We start from the raw sequence: 20,306 nt of genomic DNA on the forward strand, positions 1-20,306 counted from the left end.
TCTTCATATTGTTCCTTAGAGATACTGCCTACGTGGCTTTTTTTTTTAAATCACCACAGCAAACAGCTATAGAGAGATATTAAATAAATGTAAACACTTTCACTATTGTATGAGTTAGTAAAGATTGCATGATGTGATCACTGGTTTCAACAAATAGTAAGATGATGAAGAACAAAAGCCACATAAGGAAAATTCCCACAAGGGTTTGAGAGGAAGAAGGGTCTATAGGGACAAGTTTGAAAAAAAAATGAGGAAAATACATTAATTTTGTTAAAACTTTTTTATATTAAAAAGTGACATGAACTTTCTATGTAGAACAAAAATCTTGGGAAGGCAAAATTGGACAAAACCATTAAAACAGAAATATAGTGCTTCAAATGAATCCCATCACCTTGTGATGTCTCTTATAAACAGTCTTTAAATCAACACCAGGTATAAGAACAGTCAATCCTAAAGAATGAGCAGCAGTCCAGGGCCTCCACACTACTTCATGCAGGAAAAACTGTTTCAATTAAGCCAGAAGGACCTGTTTCCTTTGTATTAGCTCCTGCTTAAGCATTACAGTTCCTTTAGCAGGGGGCTCACTCAAAAGCACTGAGATGGAGTGCCTCTCTGCATCTAGTGCAACACCCAGTGAATGGTATTGAAGGCAAACAAAGCATTGCCTAGGATTCTGCAATGCTGCCACCCTTGGAGGCTTACAAAACAGTAGTTAAAAGTTCTGGAGTGTGCACCACATTGCCAGCAATGGGATGTGTCACAATAGCAGATGTCAAGAGTTAAGCTAATATTTCTCTCTAAAGTACATCTGAAATAGAAAAATCTTTAATATACACCATTTGTAAACAAAATTGCACTTGATTTTTTTTAAATGATCTGAATCATACTGTAACAGTTTTTGTACACTCTTCTTTTTGTTTTAAATCATTGACAGAACCATGGCTCCTTAACTCAGGACTCTTTTTCTCCAAACCACTTCTGCGAGATGTAACCTTGGCTTCTCAGGAAACGGAAAGATAATTAACAATTTCCCCCATCACCTATGTAACTCCCTAAATAAATAAAAATTATAGGCAGTTGCTCCTGGAGATTACATATTATGGTGTTGATGTCATAGTTCTTTAAAAGATGTTAAACTTTTTAGTTTGAAAGATTAAACAATTTAAACATTATAGAAGGCTCAGGAACAACACACATAAGTTGCATAAACATCCATGTCAGGGTGTGGAAGGGAAAGGGGCATCAATGTTGTAAATAAAACACTTGTAGATTTTTCTCATCCTATGAACTTGTTTTCAGCAAGATGTTCTCCTTGTTCTGACACTTCTCACCGGCTCCAATGCACAAAGGTCAAGGAACAGATCAGGTTTCACTGCCTCCTCTAATTCCATGGAGGAGTGTAGAAGATTGACACAGAAGCTGATCTCTTCCCAGATACTGCCCATCTTCAACTGCGTATGTTCTCATTTTTTACTCCATTTTGGACCTTTCAAAGTGTGTGATCATTCGTTCCTGAGGGAAAAAGAAAAAGTTTTTTGTAAGTATTTTAAATGATCTACATTCCAAATATCTTCTACAAAGATCACACACACACACACTTCCCTCAAGTACTTTTGTTTATGTCCATTAAATATTTAGAAATAGTTCCTAACTGGGGCACCTGGTTAAGCATTCAACTCTTGATTTCAGCTCAGGTTGTGATCTCAGGGCTGTGAGACTGAGCCCCAAGTCAGGCTCTGCACTGGGTGTGGAGCCTGCTTAGGATTCTCTCTCTCTCGCCCCCCACACTGCCTCTGCTTACACTCTGTCTCATATAAAAAAAAAAGTTCCTAACTATGAAGATTTTGAAACATACAGATGTCCAGGCCTCACCGAAGATTAACTGAACCAAACTCTCCAAGTTTCTGGACATTAAACCACAGATCAAAAGGAAATGTGTATTTTTGAGACAAATAAGATGACTAAACAAATATCTACTTAAGGTTAAACTTTAATGAAAATGTGTACCTCCTCTGATTCAAGAATTTAATTTGAAGAAAAAGTCAAGGATGTGAACAAAGATTTAACCAGAAACATTTCTACTGCAAAACTCAAAATCATAACAAAATAGTAGAATGTCCAAAAACGTAGGACTGTATAACAAATTATGGTATACCCTTATAATGAAATATTACATATTCATTAAAATTACATTTGATAAAAAAGCTCTAGAGATCTGCTGTACAACACTGGGCATATAGTTAACACTTTGTACTTGAGAAGATTAGGATGGTAGATTTTATGTATTTTCATAATTTTTTTTTTAAAGCATGTTAAAAGGTGGCTCAGTCTGTTGAGAATCCAATTCTTGGTTTTGGCTTAGGTCATGATCTCAGGGTCGTGAGCTCAAGCCCCACATCAGGCTCTGCACTCAGTGGGGAAGCCAAAGAAGATTCTCTCTCCCTTTCTCTCTCAGCTTCTCCCCACCCAATCACACTTTCTAAAATAAATGAATAAATCTAAAAAAATAATTTTAAAAGGCATGTTAAAAATTATATCTGATTAAAAAATAGTTTTTAGGGGTGCCTGGGTGGTTCAGTTGGTTGACTGCCTTCAGCACAAGTCATGACCCCAGAGTCCTGGGATGCAGCCCCATGTTGGGCTCCCTGCTCAGCGAGGAGCTTGCTTCTCTCTCTACCTCTGCCCCTCCTTCCCACTCATGCTCACTCAAGCACTTGCTCACTCTCAAATAAACAAACAAAATCTTAAAAAAAAATTTATAGTATACCTTTTCAATTAAGAAAATTAACATACTACTAAATTTCTTATGTAATTTTTTACCTTAGAGTTAGTATTTTTCATTTTTACTTCACTTGCTAAAAGTACATATATAAATTTATAGTGAACTCTGACAGAACTGTAAATACTTTTTCAATATGAACAATTGCATCAGCTAAACTATCTTTTTCACTTTTTTTCTTAGAACTACTCCTCCTGAAGCTCTCTGGTCTGCTCCATTCTGGACTGGATGCCCTCCAAGACGCTGCCCAGCTATCACTCTCAGAGTTTCTTACATTATCATCTTGGGATATTAAGATTATCCTTGCCTTTCTGGTACAGCCTTTATTTCCTGGATCCCAAGTCGTTTCTAGTTTTCTAATTTTGTAAAGAACATTTTCTATTACTTTTCTGAGAAAGCACATATAGGATGTTAATTATTTTATTTCCTGAATGACTGAAAACATCTTTATTTGATTTCTGGTCCTTTAAAACTTGTTTCTCCTGTAATTCACTTAAGTTCTTATTCAATTCTAGAAAAGGTTTTCACACAGGAAAATATGAACATATGGGTGCAGTCAATACCACTGAAAACACTATAAAAAACCTGCATTGCCATGAATAGCCCAACAGAGTTCCACAAAGTCAGCCTTCTCTGCCTGAAATACAGCAGTGGCTGGAGAGCTTAAGTCAAAGGGAAGCCCTGAGGACAAACTATTAGCAGAAGTCTTCAAGAGGGAGATCTGGGACCTTGCAGAATGCACCATAGGAAAGCAAAGTGTTACAGAGAAAGACAGATTTAATTCTGCACAGTACAGTTCTCAATTATTTTATGTCAATGCACAGAACAGCTAAGGAATTTGACATTGTGTGCTGTATCACACAGCAGGTCAGTGGGAAATGAACAAATCATTCTGTAGCAGCCAATCCAAAACAATAGTTGGAATCAGGCAGATGCTTTCAAAGGGGTTTCTAAAATCAAGGGATTTCTTGAATACTTGGGTTCTAATCTTAGTATTTCTATTCTCATCCTTTTTTAACTATGCCAACTATAGTTCTTCAGGGTATTACTGAGTCAAGTAAAATTCCCCTGAACAAAGGACCTATGATTCCCTATTGAATCACCAGACCCACAGTTTATGCACATGACTTGATTACTAACCTCATCTGAATCCAGAAGGGCTGGAAGTGCTCTGCAGAGAAAAAAACACCAAAATGAACAATGTAAAGTCATAAATAGTTCATAAAGGAGAGTGGAATTATGAATACAATTTAAAGCCTTTTGTATAATTTCTTTTTTAAGATTTTATTTATTTATGTATGAGAGACCAGAGAGAGAGAGAGAAAGAGGCAGAGAGACAGGCTGAGGGAGAAGCAGGCTCCCCATGCAGAAAGCCCAATGTGGGACTCGATCCCGGGTCTCCAGGATCACGCCCTGGGCCAAAGGCGGCACTAAACCGCTGACCCACGCGGGCTGCCCACCATTTTTATAATTATCTAAGATCTGCATCTTATTAATGGCCATTTCATGGGAATAAAAGCAAATACAAAAACAGAAAGATTATTGGAGTTGTACAGAAAAAAAATTATGTTGCACTGTGACAGGGCCAATATTTAATTAATATAGCCATGAGAAGGAACTAAAAAGTTCCAAAGAATTATCCCAATGATTTTGGGAAGATGTATATATAGCTAAATCTGTCTAAGCAAAAATGTTATCTGAACAAATAATCCTGATTACTTTTGGTTGTATACTATTCATAATTTTTATTTAACATCCTTTTAACATTTTTTAATAGTATTTAATTTAATCTAAGCATTCTCATTAGCATGTTCTTTAGCTCATTCCCTTAAAATAATAAAAGCAATACTAACTGAAATAGGATTCTCATGGTAATGATTCAAAAACTTACACATCTGTCACAGAAGAAGGAACATTCTCTTCTACCCACTTCAAATCATCTTCCTGCTAGGAACATACAAATACAAAGTTGTTACTAAAATGCCCCAAATAATACATGACAAGTAAAGATCTACAGAGTTCTCAAAATTTTTAAATTTAGTCTTTTGGGCATTCTGAAGTAGTATACTCACATAACAAATGGGACTGCTAATAACTTAAAAAACTATACAGTCCAATACTTTAAAAAAACTATATAAGTGAAATATAAAATGCCTTTAAATGCTTTCTCCTCAATGATCTACTACCTAAGAGTTTGCCTCATGTAAGTTTTGCCCCTTAAAAGTGATATTAAAACTCTAAAACCATTAATGTAGACTGTGTATACAGTTTTTAAAAATAAACAAAAAAATTTAAAAAACTGCTAAATGAAAAAAATCCTGATCTTTACTACAAAAAACACCTTAGGTTATTAAAAAAGTTATTAATTTCCACTGATGAAAACAATTAAATAGAATCATCAGACTAATCTGGTACCTTTTCAGGACATAGTAGCTAACCATCTAGTTAAAGATTACTAGGTATTAGAATCACTTGTTGTCTCTGTTTTTAAAAATGTAAATGTAATATATGTTAAAAGATCTTTTTATAAAGCAAGTTTAGTTATGCACAGATTTTAAAAATCATTAAAACAAAAAAAAATCATTAAGACCTGGACATAATTACTTACTGCTTTGTTTACTTTACTATTTCCATTTGGTTCTTGTTTAGTACTTCTCATTTTCATTCCTTCTGTAAAGGGAAAACAAAGTAGGTGGGTTAAGTATATCAGTAACCAGCAATGATTTCCAACATGGATTCAGAACTTTAAGTTTATTGAAGTTGAATTATAAAACAAATGTTTCTCCATCTTTATGCTAGGAAGTTCAAAGCCAGATTTTTAGCTCTTCCAGTAAGCAAACTGGACATTTAATGTGCATTTACTGAATTTGCCACAGCTTCACCTTAAAATTAATACCCTTATTTTTGCAGTCCCCTAACTATACCACAGACCAAACTGAGACACAGCTATAAAACGGCTGCAAAATAATAAACTGTATCCAACTATCTTGATTTGGATACTCACAATACTTGCTCTACTCTATTCCTAAAAACCAGAAAATAATATTTAAAGCACAAATAAAATTTTACACTACCAAAGCTTTCTTTTAGCATAGGTTCTTTTTGTTCATCCTCTTCCTCTTCCTCAGACAATGGTGAAAAGGCAAATCTGAGCAAAGAAAGAAGGAAAAAACTTAGAAAACTATAAAAAATGCTTCACTAACTCAATTTTACAGGCCTTACTACTGAAACTGCAATGAGTCATTCATAAAATTATTGCAGTGAAAACAAAGTAAGTCTTCCCCTTTAGAAAGCTCTTGATTGCCTATACAAGCAAGAGAAAGCAGGACAGCATCACACTAATGAGTGTAGGCTCAGCCACGCACTATTTATGACTTGAGAAAAGTTATTCTGGGTCTCATCTGAAAATGGGGATGATGAAACATTACTCACAGAGGCACAGAGGGTTTTGTAAAAAGTAAACAAATTATTTCAAAAAATGCTTAAGAATAATAATACCTTGTAAGCATTTACAAGTATATGTAATCACACAGAGGGAAGTAAATTCTCACGTAATTTAAAATCTCAGTCTGTGAATTCGTACTGGAGACAGAAACCCTGACCTTATATGTACCAGGTAATTTAAAAATCTCAGTTTCCAAGTGGGGAGCTGAGAAGATGAAGTTCTCATCTTAAGATAGCTTTCCTTTACAACTTTGAAAAGATTCAGCAAAGCAGCTGCCAGAGAATTCTTTTATTTTTATTTATTTATTTTTTTTACTTGGGAGAGAGAAAGCAGGGAGAGGGAGAGAGGGAATCTTTCAAACAGACTCCCTGCTGAGCATAGAGCCTGAAAAGAGGCTCACTTCCATCATCCTGAGACTATGACTTGAGCCAAAACTGAGTCAGATGCTAAACCAACTGAGCCGTCACCTAGGCATCTAGACAGGTAATTCTTAGAAAGCTTTAGCTTTGAACTCACTCTGTACTTACTGTTGCCTATATTTTCATTCTACCTTGTTTTTTAAATCTCCCTTTCAATTAAAAAAAAAAAACTCTAAAATCTAGGAATAGGGGCACTTGGGTGGCTCAGTTGGTTAAGTGTCTGTCTTCAGCTCAGGTCATGATCCCAGGGTCCTAGGATTGAGCCCCAAGTTGGGTTCCCTGTTCAGTGGGGAGCCTGCTTCTTCCCCTGCCCCTCCCCTCATTTGTGCTATCTCTCTCAAATAAACAAATGAAATATATTTTTTTAAAAAGCTAGGAATAATAGGGAATGCACCCATAACCTATTTATTAAAGGGTAACTAGCAAAAATTAATAGATGACAAAGTTAATGATACTAGAGAAGCACTTATTTTAAAGTCAGAATACGATGAGGAGGCCCAGTCTCAATGTCTTGATTCAATATTATACAGGTGGGCCTAGCCAACATAAGAAACAATAATGAGGCAGCAGTAGTATTTGGAAAAGAAGGAATAACACTGTCATTACTTTTGATAATAATTAATCTACTTGGAAAACCTAAAAAATATCAGAACAAAACAATGTAGGAGGGGGTTGATGGTTATAATAAATATATAAAAATCAATAACATTTCAAGGGCTTCTGGATGACTCAGTCCATAGAGCATGTGACTCTTGATCTCAGGGTCATGAGTTCAAGCCCCACATCAGACATGGAGCCTACTTAAAATTAAAAAAGAAAATCATTAAGGAGGGCATGTGATGTAATGAGCACTGAGTATTATATAAGATTAATGAATCACTGTCCTGTACCTCTGAAACAATACATGTTAACTAACTGAATTTAAATTAAAAAAAAAAATAGAAATATATGCTACATTATGACCCAGTTACTGCAGGTGTTTATTTTCAATAGATATGGGTAAATAAAAGGAAAGTTTTACAAAGCAACATTTAACCTTTCGAATGCATTCTGATATTCTTTCAATTTTAGTTTTAAAAATAAACATTTGTAATCCTATACTCAGTATAAAATATAATCAAATAACTTATATGTTCTTTTATTAGTTTCAAAAGAAGAAAAAAAAAATCGATAGCATTTCTACATTTTTGCCAAAGCCACATGCATTATTTTAAAAGGGTGCACCCCTTAAATTTTTAAAATATTTCAATAAAAGTTATAAAACATAACTAAAGCACAGGACTAAAAAATGGACAGGTGATCCCATATTCAAGGATGGGAAAAAATATATGTAATTTCCCTAATTAACCTATCAATTCAGTTCCTATCAAAATCCAATAAAGGTCTTCTTAGAATTAAACAAACAAGCTAAACATTTCATTAAAGAGCAAAGATCCAATAACAATGGGTATATTTTTTTAAAAAGAGGATTAAGGGGGAGGGCACATACCAAGACTTAACAGGAAACTAAGATAAAATAGCATACATACTAATGCAGGATCAGAGGGATAGGGAAAAAAAATAGAGAACCCACAAACAATTCTTGATGAATAAAAGTTCAACTGTAACATTTTGAAAGAAATATAGAGTAACTTTAGACTTCACCTGAAGCCAGGAAAAAAAATCTTAAACAAGACACAAAATATACAATACATGAAGAGAAAAAAAATGCCAAATTTGACCCTACACTTTCAAGTTTTTCTATGGCCAAAAACATCACTAAGATGTTCAAAGATAATTAACAAATTAGAAGAAAATATCTGGAATGCTTAAAACAAAATATTGGAATCTAAAATAGATAAGGAATTCTTACACATCAATATAAAAATGATCAATAAGCTGATAAAAAATAATTCAAAGATATAAAAAGCTGATTGACAGGAGAACTAAATGACCAGTAAACACATAAAAGACATAAAAAAGTAATTAAGCCTTAAATGCAACATTTAAAAAATGTTGCCTACACTATTTTTCTCAACTTTTTTTTCAAAGAACACAAACATTAAATGCTTAATAAAACGGCTATTTTCATGGGGTAAAAAGATATCATTTATATTCTAAGTCTTTTATTGGTATGTCTGATTATAAAATTAACTGTTCAGTTATTCCACTTCATCCTTTGGTGATATGCTTGAGTAACATAAGCTCTTAACTGTCTAAAACACAAAAAGGAGGCTATGCCAAAGACATGGATATACATAAAATAAAGACAGTCAATTTTTAAATAATTGAGATTTGCCCATAGCTGAACAAAGCAAAATCCCATATAAATTTTTAATTCCAAAGTCTGTCATATAAGTTTTCATTTTCATCACGAAGTGAGCTGGGCTACCGGCTATAAAAATTGTTCTTTCCTTCCCAACACTAGACAGGTAAGACGACTCTCATTACAAGTATCACAATTACCTACTTCCCTTACTTAGTCATATACATACATATTATCAGAAGATGTCAGAACTGACATTGGACAGGAACCCATTCACTGGATTTCAGACCCAGTGAATATTCCTTACACTCTATGACATGGTCCTGACACTGTCACCCATTGAATCACCCCTAACTGATGATATGGCCATTCAATAGTTAGCAATATAAATAAGTGTCCAAGAACCTCTGGTTGTTCGCAGATGGTCGCCAGAGAACCATGATGACGAAGAGGATCATGGAGAACAGCAACCGCCAGATGGCATCATCCACCCAAAGCTCTCGCCAATCCTACCAAAAGGAGAAGTACATTTTTATACATAATGTTAACTCTTACTCCACAAAGCCCTTGGCATAGAACAAGAATCAATTATTCATTCATTCAACTTATATTTACTAGAAGCCTGCTATGTGCTAAGCCCTGTGCTAAGTGCTGGGAATTAAAAATGAATGAACATTGTTTCTTCCCTGTAGTGTTTACTGTTGCTGAAGAAAAAGCACCAGCCAAATGGAGGACTTTACAAATGCTACAATACAGTTCTGAGAATCTTTAGGGAAGAGTTTTCATACAAGGTAAGAGAAAGTAACATTGTTATTTTCTTATAATTTTCATTTTTATTTTTAACAGCTTAGCTCTTGCTTCCAAAGAAATGCTACTGGCCAGTCTCTGTGTTCAAATCTTAAGTACATGGCTTCTGCTCAGATTAGCATTATTCATATATACTTCATGTTTAGGACTCTGGATTTGTTAAGAATTTTTTGTTAAGGAAAGACTGGGTTATGAAAAACCGTGACATCATTTATAATGTTCTCTCCCACTACTGGGATATATAGTCAGTCATTTCTCCCATTGTCTGCCAAAAAACCCGCAAGACAAACCTACCTTTACTAAGCACAGTAATAATATAGAATACTCAGGAGGAAGGAAGCATTCTAACCCTCAGAGTGGAGACCTAGCCCTAAATTCTTCAAAGGTGTGAACCTTACCACTGTCATTGACATCACTCTGTATGTATAAAACAGTACACTATTCATAAATGCATGTGTTTATAACTCACCGACTGACAAGTCACTATCCTGAACTTCATGGTTGTCCAGATGATAAATACAATAGATGCTAACAGGAAATAGAAGACCCGGTCAGAGTATGAATGTTAGTTTATAGCCCCAATTATATTCTCTGATTCTCATCAAGTAAAATCCTACATATCCCTAACTCCCAATACATCACAATCATTTTCTCTCACTTATTTTAACACATTTATTCAACAAAAATTTACTTCACAACTGCTATAAACAAGGCCCACAATATGTACTCTTGCCAACCCTTTCTGTACTTAAACAATAGTTCTGTTTACCATCTGGCTACTTTAGCAACCCTCAGAAGTGGAAAAGAAGAAACACAGCTTTTTCCAGCATTATCAATAATATGACTGTTTTCCCTTTCTTTATCTTTAATATAATATTAATTTTTCTTTGCCTGGTCAGATGGAAAAAAAAGTTGACAAAATGACTGTAAAATAAATAGAATTATTGGTTCCAATCATAGGCTAGACCTCCCTATTCCTGGTACACAAGCCAAAAGGCAAGCAAATAAGCCTATGTGGGCTATAGTTTAGCCTAATGTTTATGTTATACATATTTAACGGCATATGTAAGGCAATATAATAGCAATGTTTACTGACCTAAAATTGTTTATTTTAATAAAACTAAATAAGCAAATATTAATGTCTTTTAAAAGAAATCTAAATGCTATAGGACACTAATGCTAACTTGCCTCAAAAAAAAGTCTCAGAAAAAGAATGGAGATAGGAGAGGGTATATCAAGAATCATTATTATATATAATCAATTTTCAGCTATTAGTATAAGTGGTTCTCAACTTTTTTGAACCATAGACCCCTCTGAGCATCTGACAAAAGTGAAAGATCCCTTCCCTAAGTGAAACACACAAAACTTTCTATGTAATTTTAGAAAAGCCCACCTATGGCCTTTCAGGTTAAGAATCTTTGTTCTAAAGGAACTGCATTTAAACAGCAGGAAGCAAGTCCCCAACTTACCTGCCACTGCCAAGATAAGCGTGTTGGTAAAATGTCGGTACAAAGAGAGTTTCACAATGTTCCTCCGAAGTTTTAACAGCTTCATTGTTTGAGTCAAGCTAATAAATATGTGTTTGCAGGTCAAGGAAATCAACATTCAGAAAAACGATAAGCTAGTAAATTAATCCTTATATTTCTTTATGAATCTAGGGTCATAATGACAGAGCCATAGACATTAGGCCTTAAAGCTCTCACTCTCAACCTCACAAACACCCCACCATGATCAGTAATAAAGTCTTCATTTTCAATGAGATTTGAAGACATAACTAGGATAAAATGAGAGTGCAAAAGATACAAAAAAAGAAGAGGAAAAATATAAAGGAGAAATAAAGATACACTTTCTAGAGAAACAAAGAAAAAGAACCAAATGGAAGAAAATGAAATAAAAATGAGTAAGAGGCAAAGCAGTAGGGTTTAGCATCATCTTCATTCTTCCAGTAAGGTAGTGGCTGTGTTCTCACTGTCCTATATAATCCAGGCTAGAGTCATACATTCATGACCTCTCAGAGTTCTACACTCAGTCCCCTTGTGCCATGTTAAGGAACCTGCCATCAGCTGCCTAAATTAAGAGGACCATACAATTACAACTGGTTGAGAGTCCCAGGCAGTTAGGCTCTTAAAGTAACAACTCTCTATTTTCAAATCATTCTCTCAAGTAGAAGTTGCTGCACAAAGATAGGAGAGAACTAATGGCTAATGATAGGTATCTGCTCTTATGTTCAATTTTCAGAATTAGGGGCAGATATGAAAGTGAGCTGGAGCTCACTCATGTCCTTCAATAAAGCCCTAGCTGCTGCCTAATTATTGGGTCATCTTCCTGTATGGTCCAGTCCCTCTCTCAACTCCTCTCAATATGCATAGTAGTAGAGGTTCACAATGATAATGACTTAGAAAAGCTTTGGCTAATTTGACCTAGGACATTTCAATATCAAACATTTTTGACATATGAAAATCCCCTCAAATTCACATAATTACAATTTATTTACACTCAGCTTTATATAATAGTCACAGTCCTCAGGACACTAATCTTGAACAATTGTACACAGGACCAAATAACACAAAAACCAAAATAAATTTCTTAAAATCCTCCAAATGATTAAAGTCCAAAAACCTGAATCCTTCATCCAATAGGCCAAATCCCTAATAAACAAATGTTTACTCTTGAAAAGCAGGAAAAGATTATTCAAACAGAAATTTATTATCTGCTGGTTGACTTTTCCTATAAATGAATCAAGATTTATTTCAAAGAATGAAGTCTTCAAATAATCCCAAGTCAGCTTCTGAATGAGGGTATAAAACACTTACCCTGTAAAGGTTAAAATCTGCTAAACCTACTTAGAATTTTAAGAGTCAAACAACCTCATATAATTCCTGAAACCATATTTTAAGAATCAAAATATTTACATAATTTTCAAAGCATTTAGTAATTGCAGAGGCTGAAAGAAGTAGTAGGACCACAGCAGCCAGTGATTCTAACACTAAGTGAGGTACACAAGTAAATTCAAAATTAAAGTGAAATACTCATTTAAAAAAAGGCCAGAAGCTTTTGTTTTGTTCTCAGTCTGCAGTCACCAACTCTTGATGCAATTTTTAAAATTAAAAACAAAATAACTGCTTACCTGAGCCCTCAGGTTGTTAGAGTGAATATACCCTATTCCCCAAAGTAACAAGTAATCAACAAAACCAGCAAAAACCATTTGTAGAAAGATCAATGGAAACCCAACTCCAAGGGGAGAAAATGGACCGCCATCAAACAAGCCAATGAGAAGGATATCCACCAGCACAGGGCAGTGTCTAGGAAAGCCAAGGGGATAAAGGCCAAGGAAGCAAGATCAGTCTGGGCCTGCAGACAAAGAAAAAGAGGTGGTGAAAAAGAGATGTCTAGAGAGCACAGAGAAGAAACCACCAAATGACTCTGTATTTACATAATCATCTGGAATGCTTTTGCATTCAAACTGAAAGAAAGTAAGGAATAATATTTTGTACCTACATCATTCTTCCCTTCTGATAAACAATCACATAAATTACTCAGCTGTAAGCATTTCATACAAACTGTTGATCACAGTCTCAATACAATAAAACACGCTACTAACTAATAAGAAGCAACCACCACAGAGTTCCTAGCATGCTAAGGTCCATGTTAAAAAGGGACCAAACCAAACAATTGCAGTGTTATAAGCCCCCATCCCATTCTATAATCTCCTATCACTGTGATTTCAGCTACAAGTCTAAAAAGACCCTTCTCATATTTCAAAGTACTGTATTAATATATTACAAATTACTAATTTACAGAATTATGTAATACAATATAATTCTACATATTAAGAGCACATCCCAAAATAAAATGTGAACCAAATATCTGTCCCAAAAACTACGCTGCTTGTTTCACAAGTTTATATATATAAGGTGTTATTTATATAACCTGCTTATCCAATCACCAGGGCATTATTGAAAGGATATCCATAAAATAATACAGGCATCAATTGCTGAGAGGGCCAGGTTTACTATCAGAGCCAAGGGATAAGAAAAATACTATAGCAATAGAAAGAAAACGAATTGACAGAGGGTTAAAGTTGCTAAAAGTTGAAGGAAATTATATAGAGGACAGTGTGATCTGAAAAACAAATGTATATCCATAAAGTGTTTTATTCACGGGGGAATTTATTGCAAAACTTACTGAGCTCAGTTTTCTTGAAGGCAAAGTCAAGTTCATAGCATTTACCACCTTGAATCTAATGGGTTATTGCTGGGAGTGATTTTTTTCTTTTTTAAGATTTTATTTATTTATTCATGAGAGACACAGAGAGAGAGAGGCAGACACATAGGCAGAGGGAGAAGCTGGGGAGCCTGATGTGGGACTCGATCCAGGGACCCTGAGATCATGCTCTGAGCCAAAGGCAGACACTCAACCACTGAGCCACCCAGGCATCTCTCTGAGAGTGATTTTTAAATAAATAACTACTGGAAGGACCAGTACTTCTTCACATTAATTCAGCTCTAACAAAATTTCTTTGTCATTTATATCTCAGTGCTTTGGTTTCCCTCCCTGACAAAAAGCATGATTTATAATTCTCAAGAATGATGTGAAACAACTAGTTGCATTTTAGAAAAACCTTTGAAACTCAAGTGCTGGTTAAGCAAAGAGCACTAACTATCACTTTAAAACAGAAAATAGGTGGCACCTGGGTGGCACAGTGAGTTGAGCATCTGACTCCAAGCTCAAGCTGTATGGGATTCTCTCTTCTTCTCCCCCTGCCCCTCCCCAACAAGCACATGCGCATGCACACTCTCCTTCTCTCAAACAAATAAATCTTAAAAAAAAAAAAAAAAAAAGATTATCAAGTAAGTGCATGATTACAATCTTTGCCACTTCTACAAGAATGAGAGCCTATTGTCTGGGAGGAGGAACTGAGTAAGTAGCAATTTAGGGACAGGTGGGAAAGCATTCGTTTCTAGTCACAAATTAAACTTATAAAGCTCTAAGAGATTAAGAAGAAAATTTGAATTATACATACATTTTGAAAATCAGAGATCAAAAGTGATTTAGAAGAAATAGTAAAGAAGCCTACAGACACTTCAATTCACTCTCTCAAGACAAACAATATATCTGAACTGACCATAAATACTTAGACTAAGCAGTACTGACCCCAGTAACTCTGAGGACCCCTTCCATGCCAGAGAACAAAAGATAGAGGGCTCCTGCTACCACAACCTTGTGAAGAGTGACTCCAAGGCGAGGCCTAAACAGGAAGCAGAGAAAGTTGAGTACCAATGCCACAAACTGCAAAATAAGCTAAGTAACAGCAACTCATGATAATTAATATACAGGCCAACAACTTAAAAAGATGTAAGTCAGACATACTTGATTCATTAGAGGAAAAAAAACCCCAGGAGAACATATGGTCTTAAACCAAGATAATAAATATGAGAACTTTAGATCTGGTTTCTGATTATTGTATTAAATTTTTAAAAAAACACCTTTTTATTATAGAGCATTCTGAAACATTCAATAGTATAATGAACCCCTCTATATCCATCATCCAGTCCCAATAACCACTAAGCTATGGCCAATCCTGCCTTGTGCAAACCTCCTACACTTCCTATCTTCCTCTATTATCTTCAAGCAAATCCTAGATACCGTATCTTCTATTTGTATATATTTCAGCATGTGTTTTTAACTAATAAGGACTTTTAAAAGACATAACCACAATACCGTTATCAAATCTAAAAATTTTAACAATATAAGTAAATATCCTATTGCAACTCATTAGATAAACTGTACACTTGTAAACTCAGAATTCAACAAAATATGAAGTCTTTCCTTCCAGCAACTTCTGTTTGAAGGAGGAAGTCTCGAATCCTTGCCATTTAAATATCATTCAATCAGAGTCTGCATTTTAACAAGATCTCCAGGTGAATGGCATTTGAATGCTCGAGTTCTCAGAAGTGAAATGAAACACTTAACATCTTCGAGCTTTTACAAATCTACAAAATTTTAGATACCTGTCTTATTACAGAACTATTTCTTATACCAATTCTTTGAGAATTACAAGGGAACCTGCAATACTGATTCAATTTAATCAGTATTTTAATATGTCCTTCCATATAAAAAAAAATTAATACTTACTTGACTATGCCATATCCCAGGCTGACTATGATGACCAGGGTTCGAGCCAGTGAACGTTTAACTGCTGAAAGCAGCTCTGCAAGGATCAGGGCACCCTGAACTAGGAGAAAGAAGCAAGAGATAAAGAGTGCTATAATCTCACCTAATGTAGCTCTAGATCTCTAATGTGCTTTAGAATAAGCATTGGGATCAATACTGTTCCAAGAGAACACCTCTCCTGAAATGTTTATAATTAAGTACACAAGCTGATTTCCCTTACCTTGTTCATGTGAGCAGCAATCTGTGTGTGCTCAAATGACTTTCCCTCCCCAACTCCACTTCACTAAAACCTCAGCAGAATATCTCACCTACATGGACAGTTTGTAACACCTAGGGAATGTTCCCATTTTTAAAAACTGGGGAATATACATTGAAAATATACATATACACTGAAAAGCACAACACACACACACAGACACACAGAGTTTTCAAATCATTTTCCTATCTACCATTTTCAAGCCCTTTCAAAGACAGGTAAAGTTCTAATTAGTAATCTTATAATAATCAATAATTAAACAGTCTGATGAGAGAGGACCAGAACTATCATAAAAAACCTCAGTACAAAATAATTTTTGTCATTACCTGTTTACTTTAGTAAACCATAAGTACTCTCCTATTTTCTTGGTATTACTCTATTTTACCAATTCTTAGAGGTACTTCTCCCTTGTATTTTAAAATCTTTGAAATCAAAGTAGGTCTTATCATTAGCAACTTACTATTAAGTTGGCAGGACTTAGATGTATAATACAATAACAGTGCCTTAAAAATCCATGGCAAATGAGATTCAATGTTAGTGATAATCTTACCCAAAATGGCCACTACTGTTTTAACTTGTGTCAATATATTTCAGTACAATCACTCTTAAATTACTGAACCCATAAGTTATGGGATTAAAAACAAAAGTTACAGTTATAGTGATTAAAGTTATTCTATTAATTAAGTAACTGAAAAGTTCAACCCACTTAACAACTGCTGACCTGAGGAAAACTGTCACATGTCTTACCTGATGGTGACTCACAAAATGGCAAACATTTTTTTGGTCACATACCTGATTCTCCTTTGTATCGGATGTTCTGAAATTCTGCATAGAAGACAGCTTTCTCAAGCATTCCCAAGAAGATGACAGCACCAATCCAAAACTGAATTCTCAGGAGATCTCTCCAGTAGCAGGCAGACCATGCCAGCCACAGAACACCAAACAGGACATATACAATACACATCACCATGAAAAACTGTCATCCAAATGGATAAGAAAAAAAGGAGGATTAGGGCTAACAGCCAATTTAGAATTAATACATAGTCTTAAACGATAAAAGACATATCCTATCTCCTACTTTAAGAATAATTATTTTTTTCTTTGGAATTCAATACTAACACACACACAAAAAAGATCTTGCGTGCAGAGAGAAACTACCTAAAAACCTATCATTAAGAGTAACTGTTCTTCTGCGTTAAAAGTGCCTTCTCAGCTCTGATCTAAAATTACATAAATGAAGATAACACTGAAGAGGAAAAAAGATATGGCAGGGTTAGGATACATCTGAAGGCAATGAAATACAATGTGGGAAAACTATGAAAGGGAAAAGAAGAAAGAAATGATGGAAAAGGGAAATCTGCCAACACAGTAAGGCTATTCCCATAGACATTCACATGACAAAGCATCAGCATTTAGTTACTTTAAATGGGATCAGAAACTACAGGGCGGTAAGAAGTGCCCCCCTTTGGATTCTAGAGAGAATGTGAGATGTGAAATTATCTTTGAGGTACTTTCCAATTCTGAAATTCCACAAGTCATCAACCTCTTCATTCTACAGATGATATGAAGCACAAAGGAATTCATAGACATACACTCTCAAGGCCATATTCTAGTAAGAAGTAAATAAAGAACTACAAGTATTTTCTGAACTGTTCACAGGAACAATTCTTTAAAGAAGAATATTGCCACAAAACATGGACAATCTTTCAAGCTAAACTCCTGTAATGTTAAGGTTAAGATTATAAATTCACTTACAATCATCAACGGATATTCTTCAAGCGTGAGATATTCATAGGGACCCTTCACTTCAACAGTCACTGCCAAAACACAGTTCTCAGAATTAATGTAAAGGATGTAGAAATTAAAAACACTGCATAATATCTGTTTGATGAAATTAATGAAAAATAAATGGTTATTTATTTTTAACCATTTTGAATCTGGTGAATATTACATTTATAGAGCACTCTGAAATTCATAAGGTGTGCTCACGGTTCATGTTGTATCCCGCACAGGCCTCCATGCTTCTGCTCCCATCAGTGTATTAAATAAAAGAGCCCTTGGTTCCCACATACACATCCTTTAAAGACTACATTAAAGGTATTTCCTCCACAAAGCCCAATAGGAACCATAACTCAGTTCCTCTAAATTCCAAACATATTTCATATGTATTTCTTCTTACAACACGTCACTAATGTGCTTTGAAAAAAGTACAGGTTTCATTCCTTCTTTTTACTATCCTCTTGTCTTCTATCTATCCTCACCTACATTTTCCTACAGCTTTTTTTTCCTACTTCAATTTTATGGGACTTTGCTACATTAATGCCTCATTTTCAGAAAGTACTAATTATTTTTTACAAAGTATTTAATGAGAACAAGTGACAATAACAAGAATCTGAAAGATTTGCCTTACGGAATCAAAACTATGACTTTTAAAATTGTAACTGATCAAACTAGTTGGACAAATTTCAGGTCTGATAAATACTTCTGTGAGAAGTGTTAGTCTGTGACAACAAACAACTGCCTATTTAACAAAAATTTCCTGGTTTTTACCAAGCAAAAAGGACACACTGTTATTAAAAGTAAACCAAATAAATAAACTAAAACAGGTCCAACATTCATATGAACAAAAGGAGCAGCCCATAATAACAATCATAAGAATTTTAAGCAGACTGATTATTAAATCTACACCTTAATTTAATAAAACAGCAAATCAAATAATTAGTCAATATTTATTGTATCCTTGCTTACTCTATGCCAAGGATCAGCAAAATATAGCACATGGACCAAATTTGGTCATCCAATTTTTATAAATAAAGTTTCATTGGGAAATAGCCACCTCCATTCATTTACATATTATCTATGGTTGCATTCACACAACAATGGCAGAGTTGCGAAGCTGTAGTAGAGAGAACATTTACTATCTGGCCCTTCAAGAAAATTTGGCTAATCCTTGCTCTATGCTGAAATATAAAATACACTTACTGATCATTTACTATGTGACACACACTACAGAAAACAGAAGAGATAAAAAGATAAGATGTTTTCCACCCACTAGTGGATTACCTGTTAGAAGGGAGAGAGAGTAGGAAAGCAAGATAAAGAATTGTCCCTCTGAGCCAAACCCAGAAGGATGAGTGTGTATTTTCCAGGACAAAGTAAAAAGCTATCTAGGCAGGGGAAATAACATGAATGAAGGCAGGTGAAAACGCATGATACATATTTAAAGAACGTGTAGTTTGAGGCTGTACATGGTACCATACATATAGTAGCATTTGGAAAGAAAACAGCAAAAGGCAAATTGGGACAAGCTGCAGAGTTTTACAAGCCTTGCTGCACAAGGTGGACATTTTACAGGCAATGGGGAGACACAGAGGTTTTAATGAAGGCAAAAAAAGAAGACAGAACTATTCCAGAAAATTCTAGGGATTTCACATGGTGTAGTTAAGTCCATGCTTCAGAGTACCTTCTTCTTAGCTCCTAACAATAGATGGATAAAACAAAACAAAATAAGGACAAAAGCTCAAAAACAAGATAAATATCTCTAAGTATCAAAACTGAACAAAAACTCAGTTTATGATGCTAAAGCTATGTCATGCTTGACTCTGGACTCAAAAAGCAAGCTATGGCAGCTGGGATTGCAGTTCCTGTGGGATCACGAAAACTGGTAGGATTCTAAGGAAAAGGAGGACCAGAGCCAGATATGATACATGAAGAGACTGAAGTAGAATGGAACAGGCCTTCCATTCTTTTCAAAGAAAGAAGGTTGAAAGTAAATGTTGGTAACTGCTGCTTTAGACTTACTCTTTAGAAAGCTGTGGGCCTAGAAATACAGGATACACATAAATCTTGGGTCCAAAAACTGTGCCGAGCCACCTGCTGGTTTACCTAAATCTGCTATACCACATCTAACTATAGAGCATAAGACTCACTTCCAGATTGGGAATTAAAAGCATTCAACATAAGAATCTATAAAAAACAAAAATTTTAAATTAAGTCAAACAAAAGAAATAATGAAACAGACAAGAAAGAAATAGTTGGGACAACTAACAAAAGCTGGTTCACTGGGATAAACATATAGTAAAATACAATTCTGCAAAGATTTATAAAATTAAAAGGGGAGATAAAAGCAATATTTAGATTGAAAAAAGCTACAAATACAGATTTTTTTGGTAAATAAATAC

The 20,306-nt window shown here is 34.8% G+C and overlaps 1 protein-coding gene across 2 annotated transcripts in view; it reads right to left on the bottom strand.

Moving 5' to 3' along the window:
* Positions 1-261: 261 nt before the first annotated feature.
* The window catches only part of TMEM87A (transmembrane protein 87A), a 37,629-nt gene continuing 17,584 nt past the window's right edge, over positions 262-20,306 (bottom strand). Inside the window, exons 8-20 of one of the 2 annotated variants that reach the window (XM_055316730.1) lie at positions 17,881-17,942; positions 16,918-17,101; positions 15,831-15,930; positions 14,850-14,943; positions 12,974-13,046; positions 11,165-11,269; positions 10,165-10,223; positions 9,294-9,397; positions 5,854-5,927; positions 5,388-5,449; positions 4,671-4,726; positions 3,920-3,950; positions 262-1,512 (exon numbers count right to left, since the gene is read on the bottom strand). In XM_055316730.1, the coding sequence (XP_055172705.1) occupies positions 1,471-1,512; positions 3,920-3,950; positions 4,671-4,726; positions 5,388-5,449; positions 5,854-5,927; positions 9,294-9,397; positions 10,165-10,223; positions 11,165-11,269; positions 12,974-13,046; positions 14,850-14,943; positions 15,831-15,930; positions 16,918-17,101; positions 17,881-17,942 (1,046 nt within the window). In that variant the 3' untranslated portion in view covers positions 262-1,470. The remainder of the gene's footprint in view (positions 1,513-3,919; positions 3,951-4,670; positions 4,727-5,387; positions 5,450-5,853; positions 5,928-9,293; positions 9,398-10,164; positions 10,224-11,164; positions 11,270-12,973; positions 13,047-14,849; positions 14,944-15,830; positions 15,931-16,917; positions 17,102-17,880; positions 17,943-20,306) is intronic. The other variant, XM_055316731.1, reaches the window with a different exon arrangement.

This window comes from Nyctereutes procyonoides, unplaced genomic scaffold (genome assembly GCF_905146905.1).
Source record: "Nyctereutes procyonoides isolate TBG_1078 unplaced genomic scaffold, NYPRO_anot_genome, whole genome shotgun sequence".
In the NCBI taxonomy this organism is placed as follows: Eukaryota; Metazoa; Chordata; class Mammalia; order Carnivora; family Canidae; genus Nyctereutes; species Nyctereutes procyonoides.